The sequence below is a fragment of the Trachurus japonicus genome, chromosome 24 (assembly GCF_045865225.1).
Source record: "Trachurus japonicus isolate A0001 chromosome 24, Traja_1.0".
Classification (NCBI taxonomy): domain Eukaryota; kingdom Metazoa; phylum Chordata; class Actinopteri; order Carangiformes; family Carangidae; genus Trachurus; species Trachurus japonicus.
In genome coordinates this window covers 13,811,060-13,837,876 of record NC_140930.1, presented here as the reverse complement: position 1 = coordinate 13,837,876, position 26,817 = coordinate 13,811,060, and the positions used below count along the sequence as shown (strand labels likewise).

Below are 26,817 nucleotides of genomic sequence, written 5' to 3'. Positions count from 1 at the left end.
ACTCAACTGATTTTGTATCCTCAACATGTCCTGAGTGAGGGAAAAAAAGCCCCGAAGAATCCCATTAGGGGAAAGTTTAGAACAGCACCCAAACATATCCCATTTATACGCATATTAAAAAAAAATTTCACGTGTATAGGGTAAAATTTTCAACCTTTAGATATCTTCATGAAAATTACTGAGTTGATTACTTACATTAAGACAAACAAAAAATGTATTACAAGTTTTTTGAAATTCTTTGTTAACATGAGCACATTTGCATAAATTTGTATAAATTTGCATAAATTCCACCGTTTTGACGGCACATGTGTATATGAAGTTGCTGTGGTGGTACCGGCATAAAAATTGGAATGAGTTGACTCCATCGGTCAACCGACAAGTTGACCACTTTAAATTTCAAGATGACTGTAATTTTTCAAGACAGCCACATCCTTAGTAGAGCAGGTATGACATGAGCCAACAGTGCATAATCCAATTACGTATGGCTAATTTGCATACATACAACACCTGATCTAAACATTGAGTAGAGCAGGTGAAAATGTCTTGTTCAATTTTGTTAACATATAATATGTTAACAAGATTGAACAAGACATTTTTTAACTGTAATATGATATTACAGTTAAAAAAGGAATGGAACCAATTTAGGCCCATGAGCATTAATAGAGACGGAGCATGTCATACCTGCTCTACTAAGGATGTGGCTGTCTTGAAAAATTGCAGTCATCTTGAAATTTAAAGTGGTCAACTTGTCGGTTGACCGATGGAGTCAACTCATTCCAATTTTTATGCCGGTACCACCACAGAAACTTCATATACACACGTGCCGTCAAAACGGTGGAATTTATACAAATTTATGCAAATTTGCTCATGTTAACAAAGAATTTCAAAAAACTTGTAATACATTTTTTGTTTGTCTTAATGTAAGTAATCAACTCAGTAATTTTCGTGGAGATATCTAAAGGTTAAAAATTTTACCCTATTCACGTGAAAATTTTTTTTTATATGCGTATAAATGGGATATGTTTGGGTGTTTTTCGAAACTTTCCCCTAATGGGATTCTTTGGGGCTTTTTTTTCCCTCACTCAGGACATGCTGAGGATACAAAATCAGATGAGTTTGCTTCTGTTGCAATTTGTTTAACCTTTTCTCATAAAATGACTGGACTAATAGGAACTCAGCTGATTGCTCAATATTAATTGATGCATTACACCAGTCATAAAAACGAGCAGGTAGCTTCAACTGAGAATAAGCTGGCTCTATTTTTTTTTTTTTTAACCATTTGACATTCATCAGTTGTTCCAGAGACGTTCTAATATTGAGAAGGACTAGAAGGACTTTGGTTGTTCCTAATGCTTACACCTGCTCCTAAAGTTTTAGGATTTTTTTTTTCTCACAACAATAACATGACATATACACGATTTCCCTTCATTTACACTCCCCACCCCCCTTTTTTACAGCTGCACATCATCTTTACACTTTTAATCAAGAATCATATAAGAAAACAGTATAAACATACATTTGAATATATACATATGATATGATATGATAAGATAAAATAATAATAAATTGAAAACAGTAACAATTAATAATTGAAAATAAATAAATAGGATAAACAGTTTTGAGGAATTCTTGTGGGACATTATTATGATTATTATTATTGTACAACCAAGTAGTAAGAGCAGGCTGCATGCCCTTCAACATAGTCCAGCTCCGTCCAGCGGCCGCGGACCGACGGACAAAACGAGCGCGCCGGTGAACGTCTCTGTCTGTACGTAAAGCGCTTGCGTCAATGTTTTCAGGCCCGTGACTAGCCAACGTGCTAATCCAACATTCGGAACGTTACAAAGATTTTCAGGAATAATAAACCAGAGATAGCTGTTTTTTAATCTCTTTAAACGCCACCCGAGTCGAGGTATGTATCTATGGACGTATCAAAGGACATCACAATTATTCCGAACTCATATTTCATCCACAAAAAGTGAGTTTTGCGTGGTAGGCAACACCAGGTGTAGCTAATGTTAGCTTAGCTCCTGTAGGCTTTTTTTTACCGGGTAAGGTAGCGTGCTTAGCGCTAGCTTTAGCAAACAGAGCTACTAGTTGATACGAGTAACTTGATTTGAGGATCAATTATTTGGCTACAACTCAATGTACTGTGATACGATTAAATAGTCTTAGTTTATGATAATAAACTAATGTGGTCGTTACCACATTGAACATACAGCTGGATAGTGTGAGGCTTTAATCGATGCCTGATGTATAACCTCTGACCGAGCTAAGACCAGTGTTGTTTGTGTTTTCCGGTGTCCTTTTAAGATAATAACGTTACTTGAACCGTATGTCTAATCCAGTAGCTGCAGTGTTTGAGGACTGAATCCTAAAGTGAGTTGTGTATACTGGGCATTAATGAGACCACTAATGGGTGCTGCTACTCTTCCTTCAGGTCGGTGCTACTCACATCCACAATGTCCTTCCCCCCTCATTTAAACCGACCGCTTTTGCCCCCTCCTGGGATTCCTCCTCAGTATGCTGGCTTCCCCTCAGGTAAGCACCTACCTGTTCCACAGTGTATAGGTATGATCATATCTCATCCACTTTATTTACATTAGTGATGATAATGTTGTTGCAAAACACGTGTCAGTGACAGGGGCATGGTTTCTGAAAGGCTGCATACGTGTAGTATCAGTATCAGTGATTGAAAATGGTTGGCTAATATCTCTGCTTTTTGATTTTCCAGCTTTGTCTCTAATTGATGTTCTCTCATATTGGTGGTTGCAGGGACTCCAATGATACCAGTTCACATGGGCATCATGACCCCCACTCCTACAGTGATGGTGCAGTCTATGCCTGTGGTCAGTAAACCACCAGTGAAGAAGGATAATGCTGCCATGCGCCTCAAAGACAACGATGAGAGCAGTGGCCCCACCACCACCGTCTTTGTGGGGAACATATCGGAGAAAGCTTCAGATATGCTGATCAGACAGCTGCTGGCGGTAAGGGTCTGCAAATAGTACATATGTCCCACAGAATAGTGTTGTTAACCAAGATTATTTTTCTTTGGGAATGCGATTCTCCTATAATGCAACTATCGTTCTGAGTTTTTGATTGATGCGGCTGTATTATATAATTTAACAGCAGCACTAACTAGTAAAAGTAAACATTTTGTTTGCATATACAAATGCCTAACTGTCACTGTGCTATGTGCAATTCACTTCTATTTGAACTGTGAACTATTTTTCCTTTTGCCAATGCTGTAGAAATGTGGAATTGTCCTGAGCTGGAAGAGAGTCCAGGGAGCCTCTGGGAAGCTTCAAGGTAATACATAACACACACATAGCAGCATCTTTTGATAAAGACGTATCCATACAATGCAATGCTAAATTACATTATTGTCTATAAGTATTCAAGACATTTTCACTTTAAACCAATCAGTAATGATAGAATAATTGATCATTAATTAATTGATTAATTGTCCTATAGAACAATAGATGATGTTATTTTAACCTCAGTATGTATTGCTGTGTCTGTTGCAGCTTTTGGGTTTTGTGAGTACAAGGAGCCAGAGTCTACGTTACGATCCCTGCGGCTGCTTCATGACCTGCAGATCGGAGACAAAAATCTCCTGGTGAAGGTGGATGCGAAGACAAAAGCTCAGCTAGATGAGTGGAAGGCTAAGAAGAAGACTGCAAATGGGGTATGAATCTGTTTTTATTTTTTTTTAGAAATTCCTGGTTGTGAGTGTAAACAGTATATTTGTATTATAGGCCTCAGGAGTCAATTATGCTCTTAGCCTCGTTCCAGATGTCTTTGTCCCTGGCCACACCTCATTCCCAAATTTAGAGAATCAGAAATTCAAGTATACATGTGTGTTTATCTACCAAGTGATTAAAATATTTAAATGTTTTCCTGTCAGAATGCAAAGGGTGAAGATGGAGGAGACGACGAGGAAGAGGTTCTAGACGAGGAGACCAAGAAGAAGGATCAGATCATTAAAGGTGCTATTGACGGGCTGATGAGGGAATACGCTGCCGAACTGAACGCGCCATCACAGGACGAGGACTCCCAGCGGCGAAAGAGAAAAAAGGAGAAAAAAGAAGAGGTACGCAAACCCTTTTTCTGAATTATTTCCCATCATCCATCATTATTCGGTTGAAAGCAGGCGCTGTTATTTCAAGGTATTTTTTACTGCCTTTTCCCCACAGGATGACATTAACACGATCGATATGGAGGAGGACAAGAGAGACCTGATTTCCAGAGAGATCAGTAAATTTCGTGACACCCACAAGGTAAAGTGGCTCCTTTGATATTTTAATTGACATTACAGGTTTTGGACAGCAGCTGCTCACATAGTTCACCCCTAGAGCTTGCAATTTTTTAATTGACACATTTACCAAGCTTTTTTCTTGATCTCAGTAACATGCATACTGCGCTACAAATTGGCAGTAGTTTAAAAAAAAAATTCACACCACCAAACACCTTAATTTGCCCCATTTTATATGAAATGTTTCATGTTCAGTATTCAAACACCACAAGCAGGCAGACAGCTAGTGTTTTTGTCACCTTTCTCAACACCTGTGACCACCGTAGTGCAACTATCTAGGTGTGACCATTATAGATCCATTCTTCATTCATCACACAAAAATGCATGGAGACGATGTAAAGTTACTTTAAAGCTAATCTATTCATTAAACCCCACCATTATGATAGTGATCATATGGTGACTAAAGCAAGATGAATCTCAGAGCTTTGGAAAAAGTTGCGAGGATAGGATGTAAGTATCAGCCTTTATTTACTTTATACATATACTGGGCGTCCCCCTCTTGAGGACTTGCATTGGAGCAACTGCACTGCACTGTGTGTGTGTTGGCCCGGGTGTGAGGGCTTCACCATTCGACACCACAAAGGCACTTTTGCTACTTAATGGTCCTGGATTTACGACAGCATTGGCTGTTTCACCCCCTAAAAAGCTGGAAAAGTCAGTGAACCTGTGCGAGTCCTCTGTAAATTATGGTCTGTATTAATGGTGTTCATGTTGAAGCACAAGGACTATTGTCAATAACCACTGCAGTGACTTTGGCTGTAGCCTTTTATTATGCTAGTGTGGGGGGGCGCCCTGTCCACAGCAGCATGCTGATCTGAAGACTGACAAGGTACGTGCTCTCTGTATGTGCTGTGTGATCTTTCTCTTCCATCTCTTACTCTCCATCATTATCCGACACTTTTGAGAGAGATAGTTCCTTAGGTTTATACACGTTCATACACAGATAACTGTATTCTCTAGTCAACGGATCATTCCACCTGGAAAAAAGATGGAAGTTGCAGAAATCAGGTCTCACATTCAAGTTAAAGTAAAAAAAAACAAACAGTAAAGAGAACATTGCCAGTGTTACAACAGCACACTTTGATTCTCCAATAGAAAGAATTGCTATTATCAAAGCAATATCACAAAAACATGACTGCAAACAATGAGTAAAATCTACACAATGTTATATTGCTATAGCAAAATTATGTAAGGATCATTATTTGCTCACGGCAGAGCAGTCGGACCAGTATTTGTTGTAGGAGTCCAGGCAGAAACTGTACAGAGGTAAGTAAAACAAACCAGAACAGATCCAGGATCTTACACCTGACGGTAAATTCAATTAAACAGTTGAGACACATTAGGAATAAAGGCTAATGACATGAGATACACACGTGTTAACAGTACATCTCATATCCATCCATCTCTTGAGCTGCCTTACACCCGAGGCTTTTAGTCCCGTCTCTGTTTCTTGCAGCAGACCAGCCAGCTGACTTCCTGCGGCTTCAGATGACTGTTCAACTTCAGGGTACATTAAAGTTACATTAAACTTGAGTTCATCCTACCGTTGCACTTGCAAATAGAACAGCGAGACATCGATCACGGCGTTGCTTTTCGTTCTATTCAGGACTCTAGTTCTGTACCAGACGCCGTTTGTAACAATAAATGTTATCAAATGCACTCAAAGCCTTGTGTGTAATGCCCATAAAGGCAACACTGTGGTGTGTATGTGTGTGAGAGTGTCTGAGTAATGAGTCGAGAAGAGCTGCTGAAGACTTCTGCAGGGGTAAGACTGCTTCTACAATTTCATTTATCTGTGCAGAAATGTAACTGATGTTCATGATGTTCATTTCTTGATCTTTTCTTTTAGCACTTTACTGAATTGACATTGAAGTAAAGGCTATTGTTGTTTCTGATGATATTGATTATGATTATGATGATGCCTAAGCAAGACAGAATCCCATAACGTTTTTCCCTTGTATACCGTGTGACCTGCTTTCCTCCCAGGCCTAACTTAAAAGGCTTGTAGGGGCAGCGAAGGGCTGAGTCCATAGTTCAACACCTGTAAGTCACAAACACCTAGTTCAACAAAAGACTGACGCCTGTTTTCTGTTTTTGTTTTCCTTGTTCTGAGAGGAGGACTCTTAAGGAGAGAAAAAGCATTGTCATTTTGCAGCGCCTTTTTCTCGTTATGAATGCCTCAAGCTGAACATGTTCCACAGATCTTTTTGACCCTTGAAGTGGTTTCCAGCTCCACCCTTGTTAATCTGTAGTTTCTAATGCAAGTTTGAAGCAAAAAAAAAAAAAAGAAGCACTTATTGTATTGCTTTTAGATGAATGTCGAAGCTGTCGCTCAGCGAGGGAGAGCCTTTTGGTCCATCCAGGTTTTCCCACAGTTTGAGTTTTAGGATTCCAGCTTCTCGCACAAGTCTTGCACTGATTAGCAAAGGGCATGCTACCGTATGAAATATCTTTTAGTCTAATCCTCAAAGTCTGGAAACCACTTGATCTGTGCACAGTAGCAAATTAACTCACCGGACCCCACGTGGCATCGGCTGAACCCGTCTGTGTTTTGCTCTGCAGAAACTGGAAGAGGAGAAGGACAAGAGGGAGAAGGAGCGGCTGGAGTTCGAACGGGAAAGGCGAGAGCGGGAGAAGGAGCGGGAGCGGGAACGAGAGCGGCGGGACCGCGAGAGGGAGAAGGAACGAGAGAGGGAACGGGAGAGGGAGAGGGAGCGAGAACGGGAGCGAGACAGAGACAAAGACCGCGACCGCAGGACCAGAGACCGAGACCGAGAGCGAGACAGAGACTGGGAGAGGGAGAGGGACAGGAGCCGGGAACGAAGCCCCGACCGCAGCCGATCCAGGTAGAGGAGGAAAAACCTTTCATGTCGAAGGCGTAGAGCTGTGTAAACGTTGACTGTGATGGATTATCTGTCTCAGCATGTGTGAAAAGTGATGAGATTATAAAACTCAGCAGCAGCTGGCAAGTTTACTTTACTTTAGTATGTTGGGTCAAAGCTTTTCCCTGGTGATTAGAAGCCATATATGCCCACAGCAGTCGTTCCACTCACTAAACCTTGTCTCTGAACCATGTGGGCCTGGACACATCGACGTTTCCCTGAAGGCTCTGTTGGTTTTATTCTTTCTCTCAGAGACGGTTCTGTCTGACAATTGTTTTTGCAGGGAGGTGAGTCGAGACCGAGATAGAGAAAAGAAGCGAGACCAAGAGGATGAAGAGGAGGCGTACGAACGCAGGAAGCTGGAGAGGAAACTCCGAGACAAAGAAGCAGCCTATCAGGAGGTAGGAGGAGGCGGGATGGCGACCTGTTGGGTCGGAGGGAGAGCACTGGCTCATAGGTTCACTTTTCTCAAAATCAGAGAAAAGGTTTTTAATAAAATCAACACCTTTTGTATCGTTCTCTTTGCTTGATGTTTTGAAATGTGCTGGTATTTGCATGCGGCTCACCTGACACTGTATTTACTACAGCGTCTAAAAAACTGGGAGCTCAGGGAGCGGAAAAAGGCACGAGATTATGCCAAGGACACCGAGAGGGAAGATGAGCGCCGCCGAGAAATGGTGAGAGGACTCGGAGATGTTCACAGAGGTGTTCTGCTGAACTTTGAACACCTGGTCTACACATTATTTATGTATATATAATATATCCTAGTCTTCTTAACCGAGTGAAATTCATCTGTTTTTTTTATATGGGGTTTCTCAGTTTAAATGTGAAATTCATTGTCATTAAAGGACTTTTTTTTTATTGTTTCAAGGCCTGTTAGAGAAAAAAAAAGAATAAGACATATGTATGCAGTGTTACGTTGAGTAGATTAGAGTAAGACAAAGAAATATATTTATCCTGAGAAGGCTAAGAACGAGCCTGTGTGTCCTCAGGTGAAGGAGGGCAAAAGGCTAAAAGAGTTTCTTGAAGACTATGATGACGACAGAGACGACCCCAAGTACTACAGGTGAGCAACTGGAAAAAAAGCTGTCTTGACTGCAGAAATAAATGCACTCGTGTCTCTGTACAGAAGAGGATGTATATCTGACATACAGCATTTAAATAATGTGGAAAAATTCAACTGTGTGATATTTTACATCATTTAATGAACCAATAGTGTAAGAAAAGCTGTGAATTGTGTGCAAACATACACAGAACGTCTGCTCCTAAACACTATTTATTAATTTCACTGCTCTGTGTGGGAGATCTCAGCCATGTGGCACACAAACGTGTAAATACGTAGTACGACGCAGCAGCAGCAGAAGCAGACGCTGTGTGACCCAGATCTGACTTTTTCATAGCAGATGCCATACTGCAGCTACAGCCATTGTTCTAAAGCCTGTTATTTTTGGTGTGACCCCTAGGGGCAGTGCACTGCAGAAGCGTCTCAGAGACCGGGAGAAGGAGATGGAGGCGGACGAGCGTGACAGGAAGAGAGAGAAGGAGGAGCTGGAGGAAATCAGACAGAGGCTGCTAGACGAGGGACATCCAGACCCAGACGCAGAGCTACGCAGGGTATGTTGGTCTGTAATGATTGTGTGTGTGTGTGTGTGTGTCTGTCTATCTGTGGTGTGTGAGCATGCTGTGTTGCCTTTGTGAAGGTCACTTTATCATCTGAGTGTCTGCACCTCTGCACATCAGAGGGTGTCCAGCTCTCATTGTCTGCCGACCTTCTTTTTCTGGAAAACACAGCAACTGGGTGTTTATTTTCTGCATCTCGTCTCTTATTGGTCCAGATGGAGGAGGAAGAGGAGGAGCGTCTGAGACAACCTCCCGTCATCCAGGAGCCGGAGCCCGAGGAGGAGCGGGTGGTGGAGCGCCACAGGGGTTCTTCACGAGACCACCGGGGGGAACGCCGAGCGGAGCAGGAGCGACCGGAGGCGCGCCCGAGGCCCGCCCCCTCAGACGACGAGGTGGAGGAGGGCGAGGACGACGATTACGACAACGACGAGGACAACCCCGACCTTAAACCGCCGTGCCTGAAGCCCACGATGCGGCCCATCACGGCGGCGCCCTCGGTGTCGTCGGCCAGCGGCAACGCGTCCCCCAACACGCCCGGAGACGAGTCGCCATGCGGCATCATCATCCCCCACGAGAACTCGCCCCCCGAGGCGCTGCCCCAGGAGGAGCACCGGCCCAAGATCGGCCTCAGCCTCAAGCTCGGTGAGGTTTCAGTTCACACAGAGGATGAAGAGCGTTCTCCAGAAATTTCCTTATTTTACATCATAAATAAAATATTTTAGGATTTTCAGCTGTTGGTCGACACATCAAGCAGTTGAAGTTGTTCAAATTTCCACTATTCTCTGACATTATATGGACAAAATGATGTTAAATCAAGGCACTGAGTGAAAATAACTGTCAGTTTTAGGCCCACTCTCGGTTCAATTCTGTAGAATTAATTTTAGTTTGGTTTAAAGGGATAGTTCAACATTTTGGCAAATTGGCCCTTGCCATAATCCCTATAGTTTTAGGAGTAGGTTTGTTACCTTTAATTGTCGGTGCAAGCTATTTTTAGTTCGGCGGAGCAGAACCACGAGCTGCTCAGAGCTACACTACGGAGGCTAATGGGATTTCTTGGTTTCCCTCATCAAACTCATCAAATACACAATCCAACAACTCCAAAACGCTCTGGTGGACAAGTTGTGACCTGCACATTCACCACGCTATGAGATAATAACGGAACATTACGAGACGGAGTTGTTTTAGAGGCAAATGCAGAGACTGCTTGCTGAAAAACTGCCCTCGACAGGAACGGTTTTGCATGAATTTACCTCGTTCTAAAAATAGCTTGCACCGACGACAAATAAAGGTAACAAACCTACTGCTATGACTGTAGGGATTATGGCAATGGGCCAATTTACCAAAATGTTGAACTATCCCTTTAAGTTGTAGGAAAATCCATCATTCTACATTTTATTACAACATACATACAACAATCCTAACAGTACAGTCTGTACGTATTTCAGCTCCGATTGTTGCCCACATAGACACACAATGCACACTCTCAGTTATCAGTGGGTTGTGATACATCCTCTTAACATGAATTTTTGTCATTGTACCAACCACCCACCCACCACACAGCTCTGCTCCCTCCACACACTCTGGCTCGAGTGTAAACTTACAAGGCTTCTTTGTTACGATTGTGCTCCATAACATTAAAGTGTAGAGAGCAAAGAGCGCCATTATCTGTAGTTATTGGGAAATTAATGCATAGAAGACAGAGATAGGTTAGACAGAGGAGAATTAATGCAAATAAACTTAATAAAACTCCATCAGATGCAAAAGATTTGAGTTAAAGCTGTGATTTAAAGTGATTTATTATTTAAGTACACACAGAGCATCCAAACATATATGTCAATGACTCATTTGGTAATGAAACTCGTCCTCTTCCAGGTGCCGGCGGCAGCCCCAGTCAAGCCAACGCAGGCAAGAGGAAGAAGCTTCCCGTGGACAGCGTCTTCGACAAGTTCGACGACGAGGAGGCGGACGAGCAGCCCCGCAAGAGGAAGCTGGTGCCGCTGGACTACGACGACGACAAGAGCCTCGGGGTGGACGGCGCCGGGCTCTCCAGCATAAAGGGAGCCAACTCCGAGGAGAAACGTAAACACATCAAGACCCTGATAGAGAAGATTCCCACTGCGAAACCCGAGCTGTTCTCCTACCCACTGGACTGGTCCATGGTCGATGCGGTGAGGAAAAGAGTCTCGTCTCTATTTGTAATCCCTCGCAGGGCGCACAAGTGAACTAAAGATTATTAAGGTTGAATATTGGCCTTGAGGGGAATGAGTGATGAGTCCTGATAAAACACCACAATGAGTGTATTCACCAACTTTGCACTCCTGACCTCAGAGTTATTGAATGAAGAGGGAAAAAAAGATTTATTCACTTCTCTTTTCTAGTTTTTCCTTCCTTCTAGTTTTTTCCTCACAGGTCTGAATTGAACAGTGGTAGCCATTCACAAAATAGCAGCAGATCTGATCTGATCACCACTAACAAAAACAACTTGTGCTTTCACCTCTTCCTGCAGACGTTAATGGACAGACGAGTTCGCCCCTGGATCAATAAAAAGATCATCGAGTACATCGGAGAGGAGGAGGCGACGCTAGTGGACTTTGTCTGCTCCAAGGTAATTTATGATTGTGAGATGCTTATACACTGCCCATCCCCAAAAAAAAGAGTCATACACTAATATTTTTTTTGTTGGACCACCTTTAGCTTTGATTACGACACGAGTTGCATTTATTTTTCAAAGATTCTCAATTGGGTGAAGGTCTGGACTCTGTGGTCACATTGGACCACATTTCATCCTTAAAGATGATGTTTTCCCACTCACCTTCCAGTTTTTAATGTGTTGGACAGTTCTTAACTCAATTTAGTAGTCTCAGCAATCTCATTGGATGTTTTATTTGCTCGATGCATGACAATTTGACCCTTTTGAAACCGATTAACATCTTTTCCACGACCACAGGATGTCTCCTCCAACATGGTTGTTTAAGAAATGAGACTGCATCAGTTAGGGTTAAATACGTTGTAGCCAGCTGAAACATAATCATCCATGCAGTAATTATCCAATGGGAAGCTCTTACCTATTAGCTCAGTTAAATCCTAGTGGTGACAGGCAGTGTATGTTGATCTGAGTTCATTCAGACCTCCTGGAAAATGAAATGATGAAAATAAAATGTGTGTTTTTTATTTTTTATTATCTTGTTCTCAGGTGATGGCTCACAGTATGCCACAGAGTATCTTGGATGATGTTGCTATGGTGAGTAATCCCTCACATGCTTTTATTTCATGCTCATCTCGACTATTTAAAAAATCATTTTGGCCTCTGTATTCTTGTATTTTTATATTGATTTATGAGTAATGATGATGAGTTACTGAGTCAAATGTTTGTCTCCCTATTTTTTCATGTGCAGTTTGTTAAATTCTCTCTCTTCTTTTTTTTTCTTCTTGTTGCTCCCACTCAGGTTCTCGATGAAGAAGCTGAAGTTTTCATTGTGAAGATGTGGAGGTTACTCATTTATGAAACAGAGGCTAAGAAAATTGGACTGGCAGGCAAATAAGCAAAAAAAAAACACAACACTGAATGAAGATCAACTTCTTTTTTTCCCCCTCCTCCTTCCCCTCCATACACGGTGTAAAATAGTGTAGCGCAAAATGTGTCACCCAAAAACGACTTGTTCATACCAGTACAGACTGTAAACTGCAGATTCTTGCTCATCCACACATTTGCACACTTCAGGTCTCGTCTATTTTTGTCTCAACATACTCAGGCTACCTTCACCTCCTCTCTCCGTTTGCAGGTGCTGACTGCATTGGTGTACTTTTGTGTAAATACAGTGTCATTATTTGACTACGATGAAATACTTGTGCGATTGAAGCTGCTGACGGCCACACAGGACCATTGATGTGTTGCCAGATAAGTTGTCTCTTGGTCCTATACTTTTATTTGTATACATGCCAACTAGCATTTTATAGGAAGAGTCAGTCTGCAGGATGGTGACGAGCAGCCGGTTTAGTATTTAAACGCGTGAAATCTGGCAAGCAGGCAGATGTTGAGAGTATGCAAAACTACAACAAGGATGTGATTTCTCTTTTGTTTTACAGGATTATTTATTCAGGGTTTTTGGATTCAACTCCAACTTATTTCTGTCTTTTTTTTTTTCTTTTCCGTGTCACATTCCTGATTAACGTGTTGGCATATTCTCATTTTACAAAACACCTACTGTCATTTAAAGTGCGTCTAATCGACAGGACCCACAGAATAACTTTGGTGACATCACTGCAGCTGTAGAAGCACACACATACATACACATCCACATCATGACCACTATAGAAAAATGAGCTAAGAATGGGAAAAAAACTGATTTGAAGTTGTGAAGATGCTCTCCATTTGTTTTTGTATTGGTGAACATTTGAATAAAATTGATTTTTATAACAGTTTGGTCACGTGTGTTTGACTTCCTCACCCTCACTGTCATTATTTGTTTTCTTTTGCAACTATTCTGTTATTAAATCACAATGACAGGCAGAGCTGGAATAAATAAATGGACTACACTAGGCAGACTGTATTTTTGGGCCCCCTCCATCAATGTTATTTATGAATTGAAATCTGAAACTTACCAAAGTTACTAATAAGTTAATTCACATTTTACATAGTGTGACAGGAGTGACCAAAGTAAAAAAAAATGTACGACAGTAATAAAAACACTGGTTAAAAAAAGAGCAGCTACTAAATGATCCTATGCTATGTTTCATAGGCACAATTTAAGGTTTAATATTTCTCTGACTTGTAAAGGAACATGTTAGATTATATATTTCTACCACATGGATGAGACTGTGGCTGTGTAAAGTCCAGTTACTAAAAACAATTTAGACATTTTAAGTTGTTAAATGCCAATTACAGGGATAATAGACTACTAAATCCAAGTACTTTCAATTAAATTTTAACAAAGACAAATGGTGCAGGGATCAAAACATGCAAAAATTATAAATGTGGCTTGACGAGCATTTAAATTTGCAATATTGTCTATAACAAAAATCTGGGACCTGTAAATCTAAAGTTTGATGCTATGATAAGAGACTTTTTAACACAGCTTTGCTGTACCAACTTCACAACTGTGGCCGAAAATGTAAAATATTTTTCTGGTCAAAGTGAAACTGGCTGAAGTAACATACATTTATTTATTCCACTTACAGCAAGCCAACAAAGACGCATTGAGATCAAAACTTCCAGAGCTTTATTGATGCCATGTGAGCTGAACAAGAGCAGGTCTCGTCAGTAAAAACCTTCAAACTGGAAGAGAAAACAGCACACAATCAAGCCACCTCTGACCGGTTGTAGAGACAAGACCAGCACATGTGTTGTTGTTCCCCCATAAACCAATCACATCCAGTGACCCCGCCAGAGATGAAGCGCCATGGAAACTGAAGACACTGGGCTTATAAAGCAAGACGCAAGTGAAGGCCACTGCTTGTAAACAGCTTTTAGAGTTGTTATTTATTCAAATCGATGTTCTTAAAAATAGAAACTATATTGATGTGTAATCGGTATTTTAACTTTTCCTTGTGTCCACGTCTGGGTAGGACAATCCTGCTAATGAACAAACCTGAATGTTTGCCAATGAACTATTAACGCCGGTTAAAGTTTGCAATGTGAAAGTTAACTTCTGCTGGACTGATCGACTGTAGCCAGGTCGGTCCACATTATTTCTCCTCGGATGTTTTATCCCCCCCCCCTCAACCAGCTTCTCGTTTCCCAGGACCTGCTCTAGTCCTCTGTCTTGGCCTCCATCTCCTCGGCGTCGTCGTCTCCGTCCACCTCGGCGTTCTCCCGCTCTAACCTCTCCAGCTGCCGGGCGAGCTCTGTCTCATCCGTGTCTGTCACCACCTTAGGCTGAAGGGGACAGTTCACAGTTAAGTTATTCAAGTAATAACATCTAGGAACATTTCTGTTTGGGGTGAAACCTTCTGATCCCACACAAAAAGAAAAAAAGAAAAGTTTCTGCTCTGTTTTGATGTGGAGAGAAGAATATGGACAGATGTGACGAAAAGGACTGAACTGTTTCTAAACCATTGATCTAGTACAAATGTTATCATTGTGACTTATTTACCCCCTGTTTATTTTCTCTTGCCCATCTGTAAGCACTTTTAAATCCAGGTTAAAAACATTTCTCTTTTCGTGTGCTTATAGCTGAGCTCTTTTTGAGAATTTTAAACTTTACCTATTTTCTTTTCTCTCTCTACGTTTTATTCTCGCTTTTAAACTCCATGTTTAATGAGACAATGAAAGAAATTATTTGTTTTCATGCTGTTCTTTTTAAATGTTTTGTCTTTATGTAAAGCACATTGAGTTGCCTTGGTATGAAATGCGCTATATAAATAAAAATGCATTGCCTTGCCTATTTTTCTTGTGTTTTTTTCCCTCTTTCTTTGTATACTGTTAAGTAAATGATTCAATAAAAATTGTTTTTTTTGTTTTTTTAAAAAAGGAGGATAAAAGATTATATTTTTATAAAGAGTGATTGACAATATTATAAGATTTATTTTGAGAAAACAATAGTATGTTTTAGTTGTAACTAATCAACACATTTTATGAGATAAGGTCATAATTTAGTATATTTCCTAACAAAAAACTAAAATGTTCATGTTACATTTCAAGTCACACCTGCAACTCAAGTTTATCTATCTGAGGTGAGTGACTACATGCAAAAACACAAAGTTTATACTATATGAGTTCAGTTGTGTCTTGTAAGGATTCGAGTCATGTACCATAGATATTTGATTGTTTTGAGTGTTTGTTGTGGTTGAAAGAATTGCCCTCAAAGGTTAGCGTTGTGGCTATCCCTAGCGCCGGCTAGCCTTGGTGTAACTCCGGTTTGCCTGCATCAATTTTAGTCGCGTTATTTTGCTCCCCCCAACACTGGGTGACCATCAGGACAACGATTTAGGGGTCAAAAATGGCCGGAATTCTCCTTTAACTTTTCCTAAAATACTCAAAAATGTTTTTTCCCCCAAAAGCAACAACATATTTGTGACAGATGAATTATCAATAAAAAAAAAACTAAACACCACAGGGGATCTATTTAGATTTCTGGCTATAGTGGCAAATCGATGTATGAACTAAGTTTAAATATTCCTATCTAAGATAATTAGGTCACTAAAAACTACAAATTAAGAAACAAACAGGTTCAAGGCTGCACAAAGACATAAGTGTCTCACCTCCATCTGGATGTTAAAGACGCCTCTCTTTTCCTCGATCTTCTCCTTGATGGCGGCCATGGCCTGGTTGAGCACAGACAGACCCTCCGTGCGCTCCAGAGTGGTCGTCGTCATCACGTAGCGAGGGGGAGCGATCAGGTTGATCTGTCGAGAACCAGATGACGTCAAGTCTCATTTACAACGCGCCTCACTACGGTGACTGTAACAGCTCATCCTCACAAAGAAAAAAATCCAGATGACTACCTTGATGGGCATGGCCTCTGTGGAGCAGCCCAGTCCAGCCCTCAGAGCTTCCTTCACTGCATCGATGCCCTCATACCCGTAGCACGCCACTTCAATGTCTGCAGGAAGAAGAGCAGGGGAGAAGAGAAACTGTTACCACACACTGTGTCGCTGTTAAGAGCAAAAAATAAACAAACTTAAAGCAGAAGTAAGTGATATATTTGTGTTAATATAAGTCTTAAAGCAGATATCAGTGGAATGTTTTTGTTAATATAAGTCCTAAATAGTCCTATTTTCCGTCAGCAATCACTTACATGAAGTATTTCAGCCTAAACACGAGTCTCTCCGTCACTCTGCTCTGTTGTAACCCGAGGAGAAAATTTTCCTTGTGGGATACAAGTGTTATCCAATGAGGAGAGAGAACGGCATGAAGGGCTGTGTGTGCAGCCAAGGGATGCGCGTGAATGTGGTGACGTAGCACGAGGACCAATTGATGCCTGACAAGGGCGGGGGCTGCTAACTCATGGTGCGTTCAAAGAAACTCGTACTTTGTGTTTTTCCTTCCTGTGAAGTCATACCAGTTCGATCTGGTACGAGTTCACGGGTCGGAAGTTACGAGTGGCCGTTATAGGGAACTTTCACAGACAACAGGATGGTAAAAACACGAGCTACGGGTTACCTGGAACGCTACCAAGTCGTAGTTGTGACTTGAAGCTGTAACTTACGGTTTCAAAAGCCTGCCTTGAACGCAGCATTAGCCGAAACGGCCGTGAAGCTGATATCTGCTTTAAATAGTTATATCTTCCGACAGCAATCACTTACATAGAGTGTTTGGTCTGAAACACGGGTCTGTCAGTCCCTCTGCTCTGAGCCGAGGAGAAAACATTTATCGTATCCTACAGTTTTTATCCAATGAGGAGAGAGAACGGCATGCAGGGCTGTGTGTGCAGCCATAGGGACGCCGTGAATGTGGCGACGTAGGGACGAGGACTGTTATGGTGCGTTCAAGGAAACTCGTAACTCCTGTTTTTCCGAACTGTGAAGTCGTACCAGTTCGATCTGGTACGAGTTCACCGGTCGGAAGTTACGAGTGGCCGTTATAGTGACTTTCACAGGTAAAACAGGTCGGAAAAACACGAGTGGGTTGCCTGGAACGCTACAAAGTCGTAAGTTGTGACTTGAAGCTGTAATTTACGATTTCAAAAGCCTGCCTGTAAAGCAGCATTAGCGAAAACGACCGGATCGCTTACTTCTGCTTTAAAGCTGCTGCGTTGTGGGTTTTACCTGCTCTGATTTTGACGGCCTGTGGAGTGAGTCGCCTGTTGATGTTGTCGATCAGCACGGCCCTCTCCTCCTCTGTTAGATCCAAACCGTCCAGGATGGCCGGGTCTCTGGAAGATGGAGGACGTTTTTACACCGTTTGATTTCACCTTGTCGTGTTAAATACTAACCGATCAAACAGTGGGATGAGACAGACAGTAAACTAACACAAATGCAGCGACTTACGATACAGCCTGTTTGAAGACATCGTACGCTCCGTATCCTGGCCGCTTGTATTTCTCATCAAAGACCCAGGCCGTGCGCTGGTACAAGCTTTCTAGCTGCTCGTCCTTACTGTACTCCAGCACCTCTGCCACGTGTCGCAGGATACTGTACACCTGCACAAACACAACACCGGGAATCAGGGACATGCAAAAGATATATACATCAATAGACCTGCATGGTGAGCAGCATAGAGGTCATGGTGGTTGAGTGCATTACTCATTATTTGGTTTTTTATAACTGTACTGTACATTATTGGACAAACTGATTAATCCAGGTGTGTCTGAGTAGTCACAATGGTCAGACACACCTGGATTAATCAGTGCATCCAATAATGTAAGACAGGAAACAGAGGAGCAGCATTAAGTTCAGGAAGTAGTAGAGCTGTGCATAGAGCTCATTGCAGGTCTTTCTGTCAGTGATCCTTGGCTCTTGGACGACTCTTAGTTTTCTTTTGACTCTGTCAGAAATCTTGTGAGCACCTGGTCGTGGCCAGTTTATGGTGAAATGTTGTTCTTTTTAGTTCCTGCTTAACAGCACTAATGGATAAAACGGTGCATTCAGACACGTCTGTAACCGATGCATCAGTACGTTCTGCAATATAAGTTTCTGAAGGTCTGGAGAAGCTCTTTGCTTTTCTCCATCATGAGATGCCTCTTATGTGACACCTTGGTGATGAGAAACATTTTCATAGGCGTCAACTGGACTAAACCAGCTGATATTACTTTGCACTGATAGGGGACAGGATGACTTTCTAAATACTGACAGACTCCAGCTGCTTTCTTGGCTTTCTAAACCTTTTTGTACCTCCTTTTCTTCATGTGTTCAATACTTGTGTCCCTGTGTCATTTCACTTTTATTACACATTACTCAATGTGTGGACATAAATGTTTGGATTTCTTTGTATGTGTGCATTACTTGGGTTGTTGCCGACATCTGGTGATGATTGTCAAATGTCAATAACTCTATTAGAAATATATTTTCTGAGAAAAATGTTGACACGTTCAATACTTTTTTTTAAATAATTAACTCCCCGCCCCAAAAAGTCTCATCTCAGAAACAAACTAAAATTCACCTGAACAGAAATCTGAGATGGAGGAAACATTAAGAGAGATTCCCTTTTGGCAAGAAAGAGGGAAACTGCTCAACACACAATTCACAGAAACAAAAACAGACAAACTTTCTGGGTCCAGTAACAAGTTGACTCACAGTTTTAGATTTGGTGAACTTGTCTTCACACTTGATGGCCTCCTCTGGGGAAACTCTTCTTTTTGATAAATCGATGTAACCTGAAGACAAAGGAAGGGGAACGATGAGGTGAGGCCGTGACAGCCAATATGATGAACTAATCAAATAAAACAACAGGAAATCTATGTCAACTTAAAAAGTCAATCTATCACAACAACTTGTTGAGTAAAACTGCACAGCTTGGTCTCTGCTCTCCTGTTATTACAAGCCACTTTATCTTATCTTCCCTTAACTTAAGCAATTTAACGACATGAGTCTGTTTTCTGGACATTTCTGATAAGCAGTCACCGCGATCAACATTATATCGCTATTAAACATTTAGTAACAGCTCCCTTGGTGATAACCACGTTTACAAAGTCACTTCACACTATAAAAAAGTTCATGGTCAACAGTCAAATGTCTTTTCCACCATCAGTTTAGTTCCTTCAGGTCTGTTGGTCCCTCTGTGGCTGAACTCACCTTTTTCTTTGTCTACTCGGATGACGACCACGCACTCGTTGCGTCCTATGCGGATGAGCTTGTTGATGGAGCGGATACGTCGACGCGACAGCTCGCTGAGGAGGATCATGCCCTCGATGTTGTTGTACTCCAACAGGCTGACGTAGGCGCCCATCTCGGCGATGGACCTGACGTTCACCATCACAACATCCTCCACCTCTGGGAACCGGTGCTGGTAAAATCGACAGCTGAGCCCCGGCATCGCTGTGAGGAAAAGAAACAAAACAAACAATAAAAACATGCTCCTGCATTATGGGAATTGTAGGAACCATCAATTTGAATTTAGGCTTTAACGAATGAGGGAAGCAAAGGTTTCTCAGCCTCTATTTCTTCAGCTGCCATTGTGATCTAAAAAACTCTGTCTCTAATAAGTCCAATAACTAATTAGGGCTGATTAAAATGATAATATTGAGCAAAAATCCTTGAAAATACAATTTCAGATTTATGTCAAAGCCAAAAGGGACATGCAAAAGAGATAACTCGTGTTATACATGTAAACGTCGACCTTACATAACTAAAGCCAACGCCTCAGTGTTTATTTGAGGAAACAGAAGACAGAAATAATCTACGATAGGACAAGATGTCTGGAAAAAAAACAGGATCTTTAAAACACAATAGACAATGGACTACACAATAGACCAGGGCTACAATTACACACTGCAGTTTGACTTGTCAAATCTGAACAACATTAACAAGAAATGTGTGAAGATGTAGAGAGAGGATGAACACTGACAACAGATTCAGTATTATTATACATGTGAAAAACACACAAACAAATTTGTACCAGATCTGGATCACACACGAGTCTATGTAGACGTGTTAAATCTGGATCACACAAAGCCACAGGCTGTTTAAAACACTGTTTCAGGTTTAAGAGGTGGACACTGACTCTCTCTCTCTGTCGTATATAAATGATGGTTTCTTTCTACTGTTTCATTTGTGGCGCAGCTGGATTGCACTGCGACCTACCGAGGTTGTCTCTGTTATTTTGTCCACTTTCATTCACAAAAATACGGTGGGTTTCACGCTATGAACACTAGCAGAAAGATCTAGAAGCACTTCAATGTGACACGTATGTTCATTCATGATCAGGGCGGCGGTTTTTCAGAGTAAAAGGCCGAGCGACTGAGTTCACCCACTACAATGTAACAAAAAAATAAAAAATAAAACACAGGGAGGTGAAGCTTTAACGAGTGGTTTTACAGCTCTGACACCGGCTGCTTTGAATTATTTCACATTTTTAAGCTGATGAATGGGATGATGCAATGCAGACACACGAAAAGCCCATCACTGATTTATAAAAAAGAAAAAAGAAAAAGTTAGGGGCGCAGAAAACGCAGAAATAAAATAAAAGAACCCCTTTCAAAACACAAACATGGCAACAAAACTGTGGGTTTATCTGGCAACAAATGTCCCAACGGTAGCGGATAAATAGATGTAAACGGTTTGTTAACGGTGCTGTTAGCTTCCCAGCTGGTTCACTGCTCACATGCGGCACATGCACCGCTGCTGCCGCCGCGGCTAACGGCTAGCGGCTAGCAGCCTCCTCTGCCCGGTTAAAAAGCCTCGTTTATCAACAACCACCCACCTGTGTCATATGGTTACAGAACAATACACTGGAATATCCTGTCCTGGCGGTGTATTAAACGTCCGATTGTGTTTTCCTTTGGGGTTTTTTTCAATGAAGTACACGGGCCCGCTAGCTCACATTCATGGGGTGTGCTAACGTTTCGACCCGGAAAAGATCGTGCGAGTTCGACGACACACGCATGCGCAGAACGCGCCGGGCTCATGCTGCGTTCAAGGCCACTCGGAACTCGGAATCTCCCGAGTTAAAAACCTCCGGTTTCCGACATCAAAGCGATTGAGACGCACCACGCCAGAATAACCAAAAACAAGTTGGATCGGGACAAATTTTGCATTCAAAGTGTTTCACGTAAGGAATTAAAACATTACGAAGGGCACAAAACCAATTTAAAAAAGAACATTGTGATGTATTTAGGTATTTAAATGCATTTCAATCGATGTTTTACGAATATGAATTACTATATTAATCTCCAAAGGGAAGTTCATTTTAGAATAGAATAGAATAATACTTTATTAATCCTTGCCTAAAATTATTGTGTTATAGCAGCTCCAATAGAATAAAATAAAAAATACAGATATGATAATAGGAGAATAAAAAAACTTAGGCTAGCAATAATATTAAGGATACAGCGACAAAATCTGTATAACATTACTAAGAGACATAAAACATATTAACAGTATGTACAAGTGCAGGTGTGCGACTCTATAATAACAATTATATTCAGTATTAAAGAGTCTGCTGGCTGCTTTTACCGTTGACGGTGTGGCTCTGCACGGGTGCAGATTGTTGTGTGACGTCAGACAACCGATTCCCGGTGAAATCGGGGTTTGTTTCTCCGACTTTGCCGAGTGGGAGCTCCGACTTGAGGTGGCGTTTGATGGTTTGATTGCACTTTTTTTTCCAAGTAGGTCGGAGGTCGGAAAGCTCCGAGTTCCGACTTGTCCCGAACGCAGCATCAGTCACGTGACCAGAGCGGTCAGCTGATCATCACCGACAGAGAGAGAGTCGGACAAGATCACGACCGTCGGCTCCGTGTATGCTGCTAATCCTGCACGAAAAACAACTACTGTTTTATCGCAGTACATGTGTAGACTAATACATCAGCACTAAACCTAGCGCCTCGGTGTTTATTTGAGGAAACAGAAGACGGAAATAATCGACCAAACGACGACAAGATGTCTGGAAAAGACAGGATCGACGTATTCCCCTCCAGAATGTAAGCAGCTTGTATCCCGAGCTAAGTTTGCTAACCTGCTGTAGCTAACACTGCGCTGTGTTGTTGATCTGTTGTGTTTTTCAGCGCCTCAGATCGATGATTTCTCGCTCATATCTTCATTTATGTTCCATGATTGTTAGTTTATTTGAGTGCACGAAAGAGGAAGAGTCCCCAGCTGTTGTCATGTCATGTGATGTCTCCTCCAGCATCATCCCAGTGTGAGCTGTCACTGAGAAACCTACTGACACCCAGACGGTGAAGGCTTTGACCTGAACGTTGTGTAATTGGAGTATCTACAGATCAGTGTCCGGATCTAGGTCTAATCAATCTCACATTTTGATTCAATCATGTCAGTGAGAGAGGGAGAATCCTTAAAAGGGCCTTTTATATCTGATAAACATCAAAAAAGCACCAGACTGAGGTTGCAAATGAGTGATCTGAGGATTGTGTATGTTTTTTTGTACATTTGTCACAACAACTTTCCAACTGTGACCACCAGTACCTCAGTTTTCTAACCAGAGTCAGTAAACACAAGTGATACAAGTACGATTTCACTTAAAACACTGGAAAATCTTGAAAAATACAAAAAATATCAAACATTACCAACAGCAGGATAACTATTGTTTTATATAGATTCAAATAAAACTGGATTATCTGTCAGATGTACATGAGAGATGCTGATTTGCTGCAGCAGCCTTAATTGGGTAAATCCCCAAAGTGACTGTTAGTGAGTTATGATTTGCAACAAAAATTTAGATGGCTGGGGGAAAAAATGGCTGAAATGTTGTGTGTTTTGTTGGATGTGGCAGGGCTCAGACCATCATGAAAGCTCGGCTGAAGGGGGCTCAGACCGGCCGAAACCTGCTGAAGAAGAAATCTGACGCTCTCTCCATGCGCTTCCGTCAGATTCTTCGTAAAATTATTGAGGTGAGTAGAAAACAAAATGCACAGTTGCTGAGATATTACCAACTATGTTCATGAAGGTGACAATCTCCTGGGTCCCCTGACTCTTATCTCTGTCCCTTTAGACGAAGACTAAGATGGGGGAGGTGATGAGAGAAGCGGCCTTTTCTTTGGCTGAAGCCAAATTTGCAGCTGGAGACTTCAGGTATGAGTCAAATAAACATGAAGTGATGTGTTCTCAAGTTTAGTTGTGGATGTGTCTGGGACTCATGTTTGTAATTCTGTCCACAGCACAACTGTAATCCAGAACGTCAACAAAGCCCAAGTGAAGGTCCGAGCCAAGAAAGACAACGTGGCAGGTTAGGCTTAAAAAAAAAAAAATCCTCATCTTCTTTTCGATAAATCACTGGACAAGCTCTTATGTGTATTTCTAAAACGTCTTTCAGGTGTTACCCTGCCAGTTTTTGAGCACTACCAAGAAGGCGGCGACAGTAAGTCATGTCTCAGTTGTCTATTTGCTACAATTCGGCATCATGCTGAGATAAAAAATAAAAAAAATCAGTAGTTGTGTCTGTTAGAGCAGCAGGAAGTTCTCACCCTCCTTGTGTCCGTCAGGCTACGAGCTGACTGGTCTGGCCAGAGGAGGAGAGCAGCTCTCCAGGTTGAAGAGGAACTATGCCAGAGCTGTGGAGCTGCTGGTGGAGTTGGCCTCCTTACAGGTAGAGGGCGCTGTTAGAAATGGGTCACTTTTATTTTTATTTTTTTACATCACTTACTCAAGTTTAAAGGGGGTAAATTTAAATGATCTAGAGAGAATTTCCACTTTGGTTTTATAGATGTAAATTGTTTTACATTTCATTCTACTTTATACTATTTCTTCATTTTGAAGGCAAATATTTTCCTTTTTAACTTTACTATATCTATGACTACCGGTACTAGTCTCACTTTCACATGCCAAATTTTTGAATGGCATTTGTGAATATTTTATATATCACATTTTTGAAAAATAAGACTGTAGTGAAAATGAACAGAACTTCTCTGTACATTATATTTTAAGGGATTCAACATTTTGGCATAATCATCCCTATAGTCATAGCAGTAGGTTTGTTACCTTTAATTGTCGGTGCAGGCTAATTTAAGAACGGTGGAGCAGAGCCGCGAGCTGCTCAGAGCTACACTACGGAGGCTAACGGGATTTCTTGGTTTCCCTCATCCAACCCATCAAATACACAATCCAACAACTCTAAAACGCTCTGGTGGACAAGTTGTGACCTGCACATTCACCACGCTATGAGATAATAATGGAACATTAAGAGACGGAGTTGTTTTAGAGGTAAATTCATGCAAAACTGCTGATGCGTGTTCCCGTTGGGGGCAGTCTCTGCATTTCTAAGTAACAAACCAAAGGTAACGAACCTACTCCTAAAACTATAGGGATTATGGCAATGGGCCAATTTGCCAAAATGTTGAACTATCCCTTTAATAACTCCGACACATATCATCCACTCTCTCTGTTTACAGACTTCCTTTGTAACTCTGGATGAAGCCATAAAAATTACCAACCGCCGTGTGAATGCTATCGAGCATGGTAACATATACGTTGTTTTTCACATTGTTACCTTTTCTTCTTTCAAACATGTTGTTGTCACTTTAATCATCATCATCAATTTTCCGTCCCGACTTTTCAGTGATCATCCCCAGGATCGAACGCACCCTCACCTACATCATCACAGAGCTGGACGAGAGAGAACGAGAGGAGTTCTACAGGTGAAGACACGACATCATTACTGTTCAGATTTAAAAGGCAGTTTTCCCAATCAGTGGTTTCCTCTTGATCTGTCTTTGTTGTTTTTGGCACACCACGATCTCAGTTACAGCTGTCACACATGGTTGATTATAGGGCTGGGCCAAAAAAAACCGATTTTTATATTAATCGGGATTTTTTTCTGGCGATTCTTTTTCGATTTCTTTTTTTTTTGGGACAACCAATCTTTATTGTACGATCATGTATTCTGTGCCATTACACTCGACAAAGTCAAACCGGCCTGTTGTGTTCGTTTGTTCACGGATATCTATGTGAACAAACGAACACAACAGACAAACTGATGTGATGTGTGTATTGTTTTTTGTAAATATGACTTATGATGTATTGTCAAGTGTTTGGTTCAACCTGCTCTTGTTTAAGGAAAGAAAATCACAATAATTTAAATATAAAATCGCAATACTTGGTAAAATCGAATTGCAATACTTGTTTAATCAGAATCGCAATTTAAATCGAATCGGGACCCAGAAATCGTTAGAGAATCGAATCGGCACAAAAGCATATCGGCCCAGCCCTAGTTGATTATCGTCTTTTTGCTGCTGCTGCTGTTGTTCTCACGTTCATATTTCCTCCTGACCCAGGCTGAAAAAGATCCAGGAGAAGAAGAAGCAGCTGCGGGAACGGACGGAGCTGGAGATCGCCGCCCGTCTGGCGAAGCTGGGTCCCATCGCCGAGCCGGCCAACATGCTGACGGAGGAGAACGACGAGGACCTGCTGTTCGAGTGAAGCTGTGGTCCAAACGGTCGACGGTCACCGACTTCACCCATCGTCCTATTTATTCTGTGCCTCTCTGGCCGAGTCTTATGTCTTCTCATGCAAGTGATGAAAGTTGTTTTTGTTTTTTTTGTGTACTACTTGTCGTTGATGATTTTTGTTCTATCGTTTCAGTGCCGGAAAAGGTGCTGTGTGTGTTTCCATATGTGTCACCGTCGCACTCAGCGGTTACACGAAAGGGAGTCGGTTAATTGTAATAAAATAATCTAAATAATGAGAATATAATATAAGTGTGTTTACACATGGTTTGCGGCGAGTGACGTTAAAGAAGCATTCCGTGCGACTGATCAACTTGTAGATACTTCGGTTCGCTCACAACATTTAGAGCCATTGCATGCTGTAAAGCTTAAAAGGTGGTTATAGATTTCAAAATGTGTGAGTGTGTGGAGTCTGTGTCGTGGAGGCCCCGTCCCCCCGTCCCCGCTGCCGACCTCGAATCACGGGGTTGTTGTTTTTGTTGTCGCCTCATTTGGTGAGGATGTTTACCACTGCACCAGAACCCCTCATGTTGAAACCCTGCTGTAAAAAAAAAAATCTGTGCAAATTAATCAACAAGGCCCAACACTTCATCCAAAATAAAGATGTTCTAAATATTCAACCACTGTGACGTAGCTCTGTGAAGAATGGTGACCATTTCTCACCTGAACGCTACATGTGAGTATGAGGCAACGTAGAGACTATAAGTCAGTGTTTTTCAGCCTTGGGGTCGGGACCCCATGTGTGGTCGCCTGGAATTCAAATGGGGTCGCCTGAAATGTCTAGTAATTGATAAAAAAAAATACTTGTTCTTTTTAAAATTATGATTAAAAACACTATACACAATCTTAAACAAGTGTATTCTATACTTTCACTAATCTAGAACAAAAATCGAGTTAAAAAAATGCAGCATATAAAAATATCTGAGCTGGTGTGATTGACCAATCAATCGACCTCTGCAGTCATGTGATCGCCAGAAATTTGTGATGTCAAAATGGGGTCTCGAGC

General features: G+C 41.6%; 3 protein-coding genes across 4 annotated transcripts; 2 read left to right on the top strand and 1 right to left on the bottom strand.

Moving 5' to 3' along the window:
* Positions 1-1,797: 1,797 nt before the first annotated feature.
* rbm25b (RNA binding motif protein 25b) lies at positions 1,798-13,241 on the top strand. Of its 2 annotated transcripts, none has more exons than XM_085770430.1 (17): positions 1,798-1,912; positions 2,441-2,541; positions 2,776-2,990; positions 3,255-3,312; positions 3,531-3,691; positions 3,911-4,096; positions 4,200-4,283; positions 6,881-7,164; positions 7,484-7,601; positions 7,788-7,877; positions 8,193-8,266; positions 8,664-8,814; positions 9,036-9,462; positions 10,693-10,988; positions 11,327-11,425; positions 12,014-12,061; positions 12,267-13,241. In XM_085770430.1, the coding sequence occupies exons 2-17, from the start codon at positions 2,463-2,465 to the stop codon at positions 12,360-12,362; spliced, it is 2,466 nt and encodes an 821-aa protein (XP_085626556.1). In that variant the 5' UTR covers positions 1,798-1,912; positions 2,441-2,462; the 3' UTR covers positions 12,363-13,241. The 2 variants fall into 2 exon arrangements, with proteins under 2 accessions (XP_085626556.1, XP_085626555.1); XM_085770429.1 differs by having other exon boundaries at positions 1,798-1,978.
* A 775-nt stretch (positions 13,242-14,016) lies between these two features.
* Positions 14,017-21,279, bottom strand: eif2s1b (eukaryotic translation initiation factor 2, subunit 1 alpha b). The gene is made up of 8 exons (XM_085770428.1): positions 21,119-21,279; positions 19,492-19,734; positions 18,994-19,073; positions 17,749-17,900; positions 17,527-17,633; positions 16,264-16,361; positions 16,021-16,164; positions 14,017-14,695 (listed from the first exon to the last, which is right to left on the bottom strand). The coding sequence occupies exons 2-8, from the start codon at positions 19,730-19,732 to the stop codon at positions 14,570-14,572; spliced, it is 948 nt and encodes a 315-aa protein (XP_085626554.1). The 5' UTR covers positions 19,733-19,734; positions 21,119-21,279; the 3' UTR covers positions 14,017-14,569.
* Positions 21,280-22,100: 821 nt separating this feature from the next.
* On the top strand, positions 22,101-26,431 carry atp6v1d (ATPase H+ transporting V1 subunit D). Its single transcript, XM_085770427.1, has 9 exons — positions 22,101-22,334; positions 23,144-23,261; positions 23,363-23,442; positions 23,529-23,596; positions 23,684-23,728; positions 23,853-23,956; positions 24,759-24,825; positions 24,926-25,004; positions 25,641-26,431. Exons 1-9 carry the CDS (start codon positions 22,294-22,296, stop codon positions 25,783-25,785), a joined length of 747 nt encoding a protein of 248 aa, XP_085626553.1. The 5' UTR covers positions 22,101-22,293; the 3' UTR covers positions 25,786-26,431.
* The last annotated feature ends 386 nt before the right edge of the window (positions 26,432-26,817 follow it).